Source organism: Macrobrachium rosenbergii, chromosome 55 (genome assembly GCF_040412425.1).
Source record: "Macrobrachium rosenbergii isolate ZJJX-2024 chromosome 55, ASM4041242v1, whole genome shotgun sequence".
Lineage (NCBI taxonomy): Eukaryota > Metazoa > Arthropoda > Malacostraca > Decapoda > Palaemonidae > Macrobrachium > Macrobrachium rosenbergii.
In genome coordinates this window covers 82,494,054-82,507,415 of record NC_089795.1, presented here as the reverse complement: position 1 = coordinate 82,507,415, position 13,362 = coordinate 82,494,054, and the positions used below count along the sequence as shown (strand labels likewise).

At 36.8% G+C, this 13,362-nt stretch overlaps 2 protein-coding genes across 25 annotated transcripts in view; one reads left to right on the top strand and one right to left on the bottom strand.

Annotated features, from left to right (window-relative positions):
- Positions 1–2,487, top strand: part of Lsm11 (U6 snRNA-associated Sm-like protein LSm11) — a 339,755-nt gene extending 337,268 nt beyond the window's left edge. The window contains exon 6 of the mRNA XM_067099702.1: positions 1,769–2,487. Within this exon, the coding sequence (XP_066955803.1) occupies positions 1,769–2,352 (584 nt within the window). The 3' untranslated portion in view covers positions 2,353–2,487. The remainder of the gene's footprint in view (positions 1–1,768) is intronic.
- The window catches only part of Eip74EF (Ecdysone-induced protein E74), an 874,816-nt gene that overhangs the window by 519,594 nt on the left and 341,860 nt on the right, over positions 1–13,362 (bottom strand). The window lies entirely within an intron of this gene.

Below are 13,362 nucleotides of genomic sequence, written 5' to 3'. Positions count from 1 at the left end.
TAAAGGTTTCGCTTTTCTGTTGTCCCTTTCTGTTAAAACTGAATGTTACAGAGTTTAAATTCTATATGTGATTAACGTTCGTGTGATATTCATGGCACTATGCTTGCTGTTACTGGGCATATCTAAGGACTTGTTGTATGTGACTTTTTAGAGTGCGACTGCTTTCAGCCTGTCGCGTCTCGGAGGATTGAAGTTGGAAAGTGAGTCAGAATTGCGTGAGAGTAGGTCGTTGTAGTCACTGCATGCTCTCGACAACTAAAAATAAGAGAGTATACAGTAAGGGAAGCCGAGAACAATGTGAGAAGGAAATGCTATGTTCTCATACTTATCTCACGAGAGGTGTGAAGGACGAGAGAGAGAGAGTGAGAGAGAGAGACGGGGGAAGGGGTGGTAAACGGAGCGTGGACGAGCAAGGCAAGGAAAACGAGCGAGGCGAGGAAACTCGACAGAAACGAACGCCAAAGCGAACCCACCGCAGTTTCACTTCTCGCTCCATTGTGCGTCATACGGAACTGCGAGCAAGTGTGAAGCTATTTTTTAAGACATTTTCAGTGGCAAAAATCAACTCCAGTTTCCTGACAATAAATTAATGCGCAGAAAACATATAGTCTTTATTGTAGCCAAGTGGTAATAAAGCACGTGATGAAATGGACGAAGCAAGAATTACTGCTGGCCAGCTTGTATCGATGATAAACTACATTTGACGGAAAGTAAACAAAGATTAAAAACTAAAAATACCGTGACATTGAAAAAATGTGATCGTCGTAATTTACAACCTAAGAACTTCCTTCCCTAAGGCCCTGGAGAGAGAGAGAGAGAGAGAGAGAGAGAGAGAGAGAGAGAGAGAGAGAGAGAGAGATAATTTTTATGCTTTATAGCATCGATATACAATAGGGTGCTAGCACAGCGGTGCCATACGTAACTAAAGTCCACCATACGCTTTTTATCTTATGCTACACTTCATTTCTTTCCTTACCTGACTTATGTAGTAGTAATCCCCTCCCTCTCAGCCTGATTACTGGTTGTACTCTGTCCCATCCGAAATAATATTATATATCACTTTAACAAGGAAAAATAAATTTCTTAACAATGCAGGAAATTGTTGGTAACTTTTTCATATGCCTGAAGTCCCTTCAGAAAAACAAAGTAAACTCATTTAAATGCCAAAAATTCCTCCACCTTTGGGCCATGTCAATATAAAATTTCACGCAATAACGCAAGTATGGTTACTGTAAGTACTCGTGATTCAGCAAATATTCAAGAAGACACATCGACAGGAGAGTAAACGAACAAACAAAAAATGCATCAACTGTCGTACCCAAACTGCAGTAATATGTCCAACTTACTATTCAGAATAGTGGATCTTAATCTACCACAATTGCTGATGATTAAAGAGTAATCTCCACAGAGATAATTATGATGTCCCGCAGAGCCTCTGGGTTCCCTATACTTTAGTTACGCGTAATTACAAGTTTGACCTCCATGGCCGAAATTAATGATTACTGTATTTGTAGTGATTAATTACTAATGAGGTTTACTTTCTAATACTTTAAGGTTCTTCAGTTGGTGAAAAAAAGTATTCTCTATTCACTGTAAAAAAAAAAAAAACTTGCGTGGCTTATATCTAGTAACAATAACGAGAACTTGACCAAGATAATTCATGAGTCTTAGCATCAGCATCAGCTTCAGTAATACTAGTGTTAATAGTAGTTTTTTTCTGCATATAACCTGAAGGTACTCTAATGACTTGCTATTTCCAATTTTCCAGGAGATGTTTCCGACTTTGTGTGCATCGGCGACCTGACGATTCGAGGCAGGGAAATCAGCAGCGCATCAGAGCCGGAAGAATACGAATCAGAGATGGGTGGCGAGGGACCATCGTGGTGGGAACCCGAAGAGGAGAGCGAAGGTGTTGTTCCTTCAACTTCGCAAGCCTCCTCCTCATCTCGTGGTCATGGCCGCGGCGGCATACGCAGCACAGTGCCAAGGGGACGGGCCCATGGCAAGGACGAGAGACAGAGACAGGGCCCAGGGGCAATACCCAAGAAAAAACTTGAGCTCAAAGGCGCTTACAGCGTTGAAAGCCTCGACCAAAGGGCACGAGCATCGAGGCTGGTGTCCAGGGAGCATCCCTCGACCAGCGAAGCCCGAGACGCTCACCGACTGGATCTTTCCCAAAGGGATCGTTTCGAGCAGAAACCAACCGAGGGAGGGGAAGGGGAAGGGGAAGAGGAAGGGGGAAAGAAGAAGAGAATCAGGAAAAGGAAGAAGAGGGAAATAAGGACCCGACATGTTAATCAACTCTTCATTAGAGGGGAGAACGTCGTTCTCATTAATGTTCTTGAAGAGTAAGGAGAAGAGAAAGGCAAAGCGCCGTTTCTCAGTCCTCAAACACTTAGTATCTGTATCTTGCATCGGCAGAAGGAAATATAATCTTATTACAGAAGGACTTGATGATAACAGCTTAAAACAAGTTAGCTGCTGTTTCAATTGAACACTATTTTTCTATTTTTGCCTACAGACTTCTCATGACCATTGTTAACCTCCTCTGCATACTTTTAATCAATAAAAATTTTGTCTTTATTCAAAACTGTTTTACGGAAAATTCTCCCATTACTGTTCCAACACATTTGCATAAACGCAACGGACACAATCTGAGTACAAAGGGAATAAAAGCGCATTTGTGATTATATATATATATATATATATATATATATATATATATATATATATATATATATATATATATATATATATATATATATATATATGCAATTTGTTGAAAATTTAGCCAAGGTATTGAAACAAACATATTTTGCAAATACAAATGGGACGGCTGCTACAGACGCTATTTGTACAGAGAACTACCATCTCCGCATGCAAATGCACGAACTAGTCACAGTTCAATGCAAATAAGAATATGCCAAATCACCGTCTTGCAAAGAAGCTATCTTACTGAATTACAGGTTGCTCGAAGGAGCAAAACTTAATACTGTCATGAAGCCAGCTGAATCTGTCGGGTAAAAACTGTTTTATTTCCCCGAATAAAACTTAGTTCTATAGGTCGTCAAGAATGCTGAATAATCTTACAAATATGAAATTAATGTACACTTATTATTTCAAAAGCCTGTATGCTGTACTCTATTATTCCCTCACACACACACACACACACACACACACATATATATATATATATATATATATATATATATATATATATATATATATATAATATATATATATATATATATATATATATATATATATGTATGTATCGTGTGTGTAAACAAATGCGTATGCATGGAATAGTTTTATGCAACATGCTTTAACAGTACATTTTCGAGCAATTTCTAAAACTTAAAATCAATAAAAAAAAAAAATTCAAGGCCACGCGCTACTTACACTAAATTTAATTTGCTTCAAGGCACGTGCCACGACGCTAATTTGAGAGAGAGAGAGAGAGAGAGAGAGAGAGAGAGAGAGAGAGAGAGAGAGAGAGAGAGAGAGAGAGAGTCTGGGTATCCAATTCCTCTCTCCCTCTACCAAGGAAGGCCCCCCTCCCTACCATTGAGTGGCAGGAGCAGAAGCAGCAGCCCAGGCCAGGCAGCAGCAGCGGCAAGCAGCTTCATGCACTCGAAGGTGCATCCCCTCCTGGTGGCGGTATATACGCAGGCAGGGGGCTGTGTCAGCGTGGTATACGCGTCAGCAACGGGCAGAGGAGCGCGGCGTCGTTGTACTGTGTGTGTAGGTTTCTGTGTGCGTCGAAGAGAGAGAGAGAGGAAGGCCCCCGGAGAGACTTCTGAGAGGAGGGGGGGGGGACAGGATAATGGGGTTGTCACGTGGAAGAAGCTTAAAGGTGATCTTCCCAAAGCACATCCAGATCTGATTTGAATCCTCTCTCTCTCTCTCTCTCTTCTCTCTCTTCTCTCTCTCTCTCTCTCTCTCCTCTCTCAGGCTAATAAAATCCAATGAGAAATTTACTATGTACACGCTGGTTACAAAATTTCAGAGTACAATAAAGATGTTTCCATAAAGGATTTTTTTTTTGCAAATTAATTGCGTTGCAATACAAACGTTGGGGAAAAAAAAGCAGGAATTCCGTTGCACAAAAGCGAAACCTTAAACTTACTCAGTATAGCGTCATCGGCTGATATTATTAGAACATTTCAAATTTCAAGTTTCCCGAATATGCCAACAATGTAAAGTGTAATTGAGAAACCGTTTTTCAATGAGCAAAGGGACAATCACTTTTCATCTCTTGCATGGTCAGCTGCTCTTCACACAAACGCGCAGAGAGAGAGAGAGAGAGAGAGAGAGAGAGAGAGAGAGAGAGGTTTAACGTATGCATGAAAGTCTACCATTCCCAAACTATGCAAGTGAGATAAAAGAGTAACCTGTGTCTGACAACATGAATCAGTCATGCGGAGTTTCTCCAAAAAGAGGAAAAAAAATTAAAAATAAAAAAACAACACGAAACTGAATGCATCCAAATACATAAAGATGTGACGTTTCCCTTTTATTAACATGAAACTTGATAAGCAGGCCGCCCCCCCCCCCCCACAAAAAAATAACCCTCATACATCGGCAATGGATAAGAGAGGGTTGTAGTAGTAGTGCAGTAGTAGTAGTATAAGGGGTTGGAGCGAATATATGCAGCATGCCATTCCTTGTCTTTCATTCTTGAAATCAAATCACTCATAATCTCTCATCTACGTCAGTTCATTCGCCAACATTCATTTTCCGCAGACGACCTTGCTGAGCATCTTAATCTATTTCGGCCAAATTGCTTAAATATAGCAGCATTAAAGCCGAGAATGACGCAGAGCTTAACCTCAGTTCACCTGCAAATTAATCGGGATGCGATTATTTCTTTGCTCAGGTCCCGGTGCTTTTCCTCTCTATTCAGTTTGGTCTATCTGGAGATCACTCACGCGAACTAATACCGATACTTCTGTCTTTTCGTTAGTATAAACACACACACATACGCACACAAACACACACACATACACACCTTAGAATTCTTATGAAGTCAGAGTGAAAAATTCGACTTGCTCGTACGTTTGAAATGATCCATACGGAATTCATGTTATTCCTGTAGTCAGCGTGAAGTGTGTTCCCCTAAAATACGTCGTTTCTATTTGAAAATTTGCATCAAGATAATTAAATATGAGAAATATACTTTCCAAAGTGTAAGGAACATAACAAAACAAAAATACAAATTCACTTTATAGACTCTCGTCGACTTCATCATTCATGGCTTTGCTGGAACCATGAATGTCAAGTTACGACTCTGTCCACATTCATCTCTTTAAGGCGACATTATCGACGTTTTCATTTTCTAGAAAACTACCACACAGCCATTAGGATCACTTTCACTTGACCTCTTTCTCAAAAGATGTATTTGGAGATGGCAAGGAATGTGTCAGGGGCAGTAGGTAGGGGTTAGGGGAATGGGTGGGGAATTGGGGGGGAGTGAGAAACAGTGGTAAAGGGGAGGGGAGGGGAGGGGGAGTCTGGAGAGGCTGGAAGGTTTCTGTGTCTGTCACGTGTTAGGAGATTAAAGCTGTCTGGCTGCATTAGCCCTAAACTTCTCGAGCCTCTCGAGCATTTTTTCTTTCATAAAGTTTCAATATTATTCGGTACCTTTTTTTTGCGCGAGTACAATCTTATAAATATAAACATACATGAAATATATGCCGATATAAATACATACATATTCATAATATAATAAAACCACAAAATTAAGTCAAAATAAAGAGAAAGAGTGAGGGAGAGAGATTTTCCGAATTCCACAGTACTCGTGTTTTTCAGGTGACCTTGGTTGGATAAACAGGTCAAATACAAAAACTAAATCCGAGCAGTCGTAAAATGAGAGTCCATATAAATGCAGAGATTACGCAAACTGTCAACTTGCGACTTTATATCTCTCTTTCTACACAACGATGCCTAAGCTTGAGTTAAGCTCTAACTAAACAGACGCTTAAAGAATAAAGAGCTACCAAAGTAACGAAAGACGAAAATATCCGATAAATACAAGCAAATTCAAAAATATTTAATTTTGTATTGACGTAAAAATGGCACACGAAAAATATCGAAAGAACAGAATTTCAACGAGAATTCTAAACTGCCGTAAGTTGCCGATTCCTGGAAGAAAATATTCAAATATCAATAATAAATTTTACTGGTAAAAGCACTTTACACGGTTGCGATGGAAAATACAAGGAACTGACAATGCAAACACTAAAGACTATATCAAAATAAGCAGATTATTTCAATGACTGTACTAACCGAAAAGAATAATGTCAATATAATTCCTCGTACTGAATTATTCTACAAACTAAATAAAATTGGCATCCAATACAATAGTTAATGATGGATGATATACAACATTAAATTACTCTATGTGGTGTAAACTGCTTTTCTTATTTAGTATATATATATATATATATATATATATATATATATATATATATATATATATATACACATATATATATGTATGTATATATATATATATATATATATATATATATATATATATATATATATATATACACACACATATAACACACAATAATAATATATATATATATATATATATATATATATATATATATATATATATATATATATATATACTGTATAGATATAGATAGATAGTGCCACTTCACTATTAATGTTTAACTAAAGTAGATCTACTTCTTCTTTTACTCTATAAGAGAGAGAGAGAGAGAGAGAGAGAGAGAGAGAGAGAGAGAGAGAGAGAGAGAGAGAGAGAGCACAAAAATGTTGCTTGAATAATACCACCTTTCGAACTTAGGGATGACAGGTGGAATATTTAGCTGTTTCGCTCCAAACGGCAATGTTCACAAAAGAAAAATAGGAAAAGTTAAATATTCCTTCTTTTCTTGCTCCGACTTATAAGATTTGTTGCACATTTACGAACGCGCTCGCGCTCAAAGTTTGCTACTATTAAAGGTTATCCTTTTCTTCACAACATTTGATTCTGTCGCCCAATTATCTTTGTGTTTCTCTTCATTCAATCCGTTATCGTTTTCATTTATGCCTGTTCTTGTCTCTCCTTTACCACCGGAATTCTTTATTATCCAAAGTATAGAGAAAATAGGCTGCTGGTTCGAAGTAGTCCGTACGGATGGTGATAATTCTATGCCTCTATACTTGGATCAGTACGCAGACCTTTCTCTCTCTCTCTCTCTCTCTCTTATCGAGAGCTTCATCAACCTCCATGATACATGAAAGAAAAGTAAATGATATGTCAAGGTCCGCAACTGGTTATAGTTCTAGTATATAGTATATATATATATATATATATATATATATATATATATATATATTCATTAAATATATATCAGAGAGAGAGAGAGAGAGAGAGAGAGAGAGAGAGAGAGAGAGAGAGGTTCGGTCCCATAAGAATGGAAGATCACGTCAGAAATCGCTAATAAAAAAGCTGTTCTTTTTTATTTTGAATGGTTAAACTTTATTGTAACCATAAAATGGAAAAAGAAACCATATACTTGATTAATTAAAGGTCTTTGGTTAATAACCAAGGTGATCACAGTAACATACAAAGTGTATTATAATTTCTTAAAGGGAAAAAAAAAACACGTAAACGAATGCTTTGGGATTTTAAGGGGTTCTCTGGAAAACGTGCAGAGAATATTAGAAAATACTGTGTTTAATGTGCAGGAGTCTTCTTGAGTGTAAGAGAGAATTACAACACTCATCTTAAAGGCGATAAACGGATTAATGACTAATGGGTAACATCACATAATTTAATATGACACCTAAAAAAATAGAGTAAAAAAGAAGATGCAATGTGAAATCTTAGAACTCACTGAGAGAGAGAGAGAGAGAGAGAGAGAGAGGAGAGAGAGAGGTTTGATATAACATCTAAAGCAATAAAGAGTAAAAATGACAATGCAATGTGAAATCTTAAAACTCACGAGAGAGAGAGAGAGAGAGAGAGAGAGAGAGAGAGACTTTGATATGACACCTAAAACAATAAAGAATATAAAAGAAAATGCAATGTGAAATCTTAAAACTTGACAGAGAGAGAGAGAGAGAGAGAGAGAGAGAGACTCACATGTGGTTTGCCCTTGCAGCACGTGAGACCTCAACCACTACAGTCCGAGTAACATGTGCCTAGCGTAACACCTGACATGTCTGTATTCTCATTCTCCTCACTTGCTTCTTTCGTCTTTCTTACTCACTTTCACTCGATAATTCTCTCTCTCTCTCTCTCATATTCTCCTCCTCGAGTGAAGTGGGTATTCTTACGTGTGGAAGCCGATTTTTTTCTTTTTTCATTATTCTTAGAGTTCATTCTATTCTGGTACTTGAAAGAACACACTTAGGTTCAGCGTAACCGAGATATTTTTATGCGAGAAAAAACCGAATATGCGAGTAACAGTATGTTGAATATTGTGGGACTATTTATCTATCTATCTATCTATCTATCTATCTATATATATATATATATATATATATATATATATATATACTGTATATACTCTTATACATAATTTAAAAATATCGCCGTAAATAAACAAGATGCTTTCAAAGAGAATTTATGAATTACTATCAAAAGGTAAGGAATAAAGAGGAGAGTATGTCACCTATTCATGCATAGTCTTCTTTCTGGTAAGTTATTAATAATCATATGTGCTACTGAGAATTAATGAGAGTCCAGTTAACAATATTAAACACTGATCTCAAATAACTAGACATGTACGGACAACAGATTAAGAATAAAGTTTTCTTGACCGTAAAGTTTCGGTCATGTTTACCTTTGCATTACATTGTGTATGCACATATGTGCGCACACACATACATACATAGGTTATATATATATATATATATATATATATATATATATATATATATATATATATATACATATATATATATATATATATATATATATATATATATAAATATATATATAAAATGAAAGAAAGCAATAAGCTTGGTCACATGCATAACAAGGCAAGAACTGTAATGTTATCTTGCTCTCACTTTCCATGACATGGCTTCTTACAAGAGTACTTTAAAGTCCAATGCTGCTAGTTGCGTGAAACTCATATTCTTTCAGAGAAAATAACTCCATTAAATTTGATATGATTTTTTTTCTCTACTAAACTCTGGTTAATATTCGAAGTTCACAGATTGCTTCAAGGGCTTCTCGTCTTTAAGATTCCTCTATTATTCTTTTTAACGATTAAACTCTTGTGTCTTTCTGACTGGAACTTGCAAACTTATCTATTTTTCTGCTACATTTAGTTTCTTGGCATTTTTCTCCCAGCAGTCACTGCAGGACATAATTGGCAGTGTCATAAAACACGAACACCTTTAACAAATGAATGGACTGTGGTAAATGACAAAAGTCACACTTGTAAACAGAAAGGGAAAACTCATTAAGCAGACAACTCATGATAAAAGACACCACTCGAAAACTAACGATTCTTCGCGGAAGCTGACGGCACACGCCATCTTTTGAGAAAACCTTCAACTACGTGGCGACTGGGTCTCTTACAGAATGCCTCTCAATCACTGGTGTAAAGGCTGTGAATGGCTGTACTGAAACTAACTTTCTTATGCTAAATGTTCGCTGGGAAGGAAAGTATTTGGCGAAAATAACACAGAAAGAAATAAGGAGAGATGTACTGAAATAAATGCGTTATCATACTCTTAAATCAACACAAGGAACTTTCTTTACATGTAAAATAAGGAAAGTGTTGATGAAAACATGATGAGAAAAAAACATTAGGTCGAGATTCCTAAGCCACTCTCCTTGACAAATTGCTGTCAAAAATAACAACAAAAATAACAGTATTCAAAGCAATACGCATGGCAGCAAAATTCAGCAATCTAAAAGTTTCATTCAGAAAATATCTGATCCGAGTTTCAAACTCGCCCTAGAGGACAAAATATACAAGCACTGAACACTTGCAAGCAAGAACCATCCATATTGTACATGTGTATTAATTTAAAAATAAACATTATAATGAACTCGATACAACTGTTGCACTACACATAAATACTTTTAAACACTGAAACATTGCGAAACCATTAATCACTTCGGTACCAATCTTTATGGCACGTTACTTTTAACGTCATTCTTCGTTCCACTAAAACACTAAATGCTTTTTCATTATAGATCACGTTTTTTTATCGAGATATCAACGTTATTTTTGCAGATATGTTGAGATAAATCACTTCTGGTAATTATTAGTTATGTGATTTACGATATCAACGGTAACGTCAGTACTTAGCACTGTGGGTCTTTGTTAGCAACATGGAACACGTAACCTAAAATACATTCGACGTAAATAATATAATTTATGCTATCATGAAAATAACCAACCGTCTGTGGCAGCTGTCAGACTTGTGGGCGTTACCGGCGGAATCAACCGGCAACATGATAAAAAATAATCGTTTAGTCGAGCGATTCTCGAAAACAACTCGAGGATCTTAATGAGATAATGAGAAAGAAATGGACACCTTATGAGGAACAAGCGAGATGTGAATCCGAATCCCATAAAGAGATCAATACTCGCCGTAATCATATTCAGAGATATGACGGTGGAACAAAGACAGCAGAAAAGTTACGCAGGTGTGTGTACACAAGGCCTCACAGAAGGCTCTTACCGAACAACACATGCGGCTAGAGGATTAAAACTGACTTCATCGTCATTACCCGTTCCATAATATTTCATTCCTGTGAATACAGGAATTTGGCAACTGCAGAGTAAAGGTGTGGCTTAATATATATATATATATGTATATATATATATATATATATATATATATATATATATATATATATATATATATATATATATATATCTACATCTCTATATACATATTTTTGTTTTCTTTGAAAAAGAGATAAATACCAGGAGACATCAAATTTGACAAAATTCTATACTTAGCTTTTCGAAATCCTTGGGAGCTGAACATACCCTAATAATAATAATAATAATAATAATAATAATAATAATAATAATAATAATAATGAAGAGACAACCCTCAACCCAGCCCGCGAGTGTACAGCCAGCGTTTTTCTTGGTACGAATGCAGTGTAATCTTGTTTAGCTTTGTTGACACAGCTAGTTTTACGACCAAAAAAAAAAAAGCCATTGCACTCTTTTGCACAAATCAGCCTTGGTCGACAGACGAAGTCCTGTTTTAAGCACAAATGCACTAAAATGTCTAAAAGACAAATAACCAGAACAGTTTATTTTTTCAGCTGCAAATCCGTGCCAGCAGTACGAACCGAAAACAACTGCCAGGAGCGAGAGATTATCCAATCGTCAGAATATCACGTCATTCTTATGAGAGGGTTTTAAAAATTCATTACAGCATCATTACAATACTTGAATAAGACAAACCGTTTAAATAAATTGGATATCATCGACTTGTTCGAAACCAAATTGATAACTCCTAATACAATACACTCGATTATTATGTTCCAATGACTTTAAAATATCACAAACTCTTTTAATATGTTCCAATATTTTTTATACAGAGAGCAAAACAACGACAACTTAATTCAAGTTTTAATGCGGAATGTGAATGACATACCAGAAAAACTCCTTAATAAAAAAAAATGTAACTGCAAAAAAAAAAAAAAAAAAAAATTAAAGTCAGCTGAAGATCGTCTCGTACAGTAGGTGTGGCCTGGCAGACATTACATCTTGAGGAGGGTGGTGGAAGTAGTTAAGAAGAATAACTGGTGTAATGAGAAAAGTAGCTCGGCGGAAGGAAATGCAGGTGGGAAGTGCCTTCTGTGGTGCGCGAATGTGAAATAATGACAGCCTCGTACCCCGGGGTGTCATCGATGGGCGTTATGCATGATTTTTCAAAAGCCGTTTATCTTTGGTAAATCACTTCGGTATAATGACGGCCACTGTGTAACTGTTTACTTCAAAGCAATACACCAACACAAGGAAAAAAATGTACCGCTTGCTTAATGAATTTACAAAAGACATTTACCTTAGGTACTTTTAAAACACGTAGCCTATCTTGGTATAAATCCGGAAAAATGAAGAGTATATATCACTTATATGCGTCATAAGCAATTTACGCTTCGCTATCTTAAAAAGGAAATTCAGTTACAAAAAGGTTCAGAAACTCATGCGGCTTATGAGAGAGAGAGAGAGAGAGAGAGAGAGAGAGAGAGAGAGAGAGAGAGAGAGAGAGCAATTAATTCCAAGATACAGCCTTTTAAAAAGTGAGCGAAAGAAAACGAGGCGAAAGTATGACTCAAGTTAGTTCATTCTCACACACGAATGTTCTCGTTCGCAAACTCTTTCTTTGCAAGAGACTTTATACGCCACAAATCGTACTGCCACCGAGGCAACATCACGGCTGTATTCTTAAACGGGCAGAATATCCAATGCTTGTCAACCAATCGACAGGTCAAGAAGTTACATCAGTTGACGTAAATATGCAGGTTCAGGTTTTCCTACATCTATCTACCTGTCTACTAAATATATATATATATATATATATATATATATATATATATATATATATATATATATATATATATATATATATATATACCTAAATTACTCACGCGCAAAAATGTGAAACGTTGACATTTGATTGATGTATTGTTCTGCATAGTGAGAGGCCAATATTTCTTTGATGGCTTCATTTGCCCTCCAACAAAAGGGTCAATATCAGTTCCAGCTATGAGTCTCTAATAGGATGGAAGATGTTAAAAAATCTCTCTCTCTCTCTCTCTCTCTCTCTCTCTGTGATATGGCAATCCGCAAAAAACCTGAGTCCAAATGCGAGTGAAATTACAGTTACAGAGCAGCCCTTGTGACATGAAAATTGATGACGCAAGCAGTGACGTGCCCATTAGAATTGTAGTATTTTTACACCGCCTGCAGGTGCCAGAAATGGCGAGGACTGGAAACCAACGCGGAGATGGATTCCAGGTGAATTAACTATCATGTTTCATAATCATCTGAATATTGAAACGCATTAATAACGTATACAGAAATATACCCACAGTCCCAAAGGACGCGGCGTACCCTTCCCAACTGCATATCTGGGGGTTTCCAAACTCATTTTCATCCTAGTTACAGCAGCTGGCGACGAAGATCCTTCGCTAAGCCGAACATATCAAGCTTGTCAAATCATTAACAAGGGGAAAAGATCTTTAATATTTCAAAATGGCCGCTTGTCCTAAAATAGTAACAATTTCTTCAGATAACCACAGGAAAGTTTCGTTTTAGTATATGAGATAGTATCCATATGAGAGAGAGAGAGAGAGAGAGAGAGAGAGAGAGAGAGAGAGAGAGAGAGAGAGAGAGAGAGAGCGGAGCA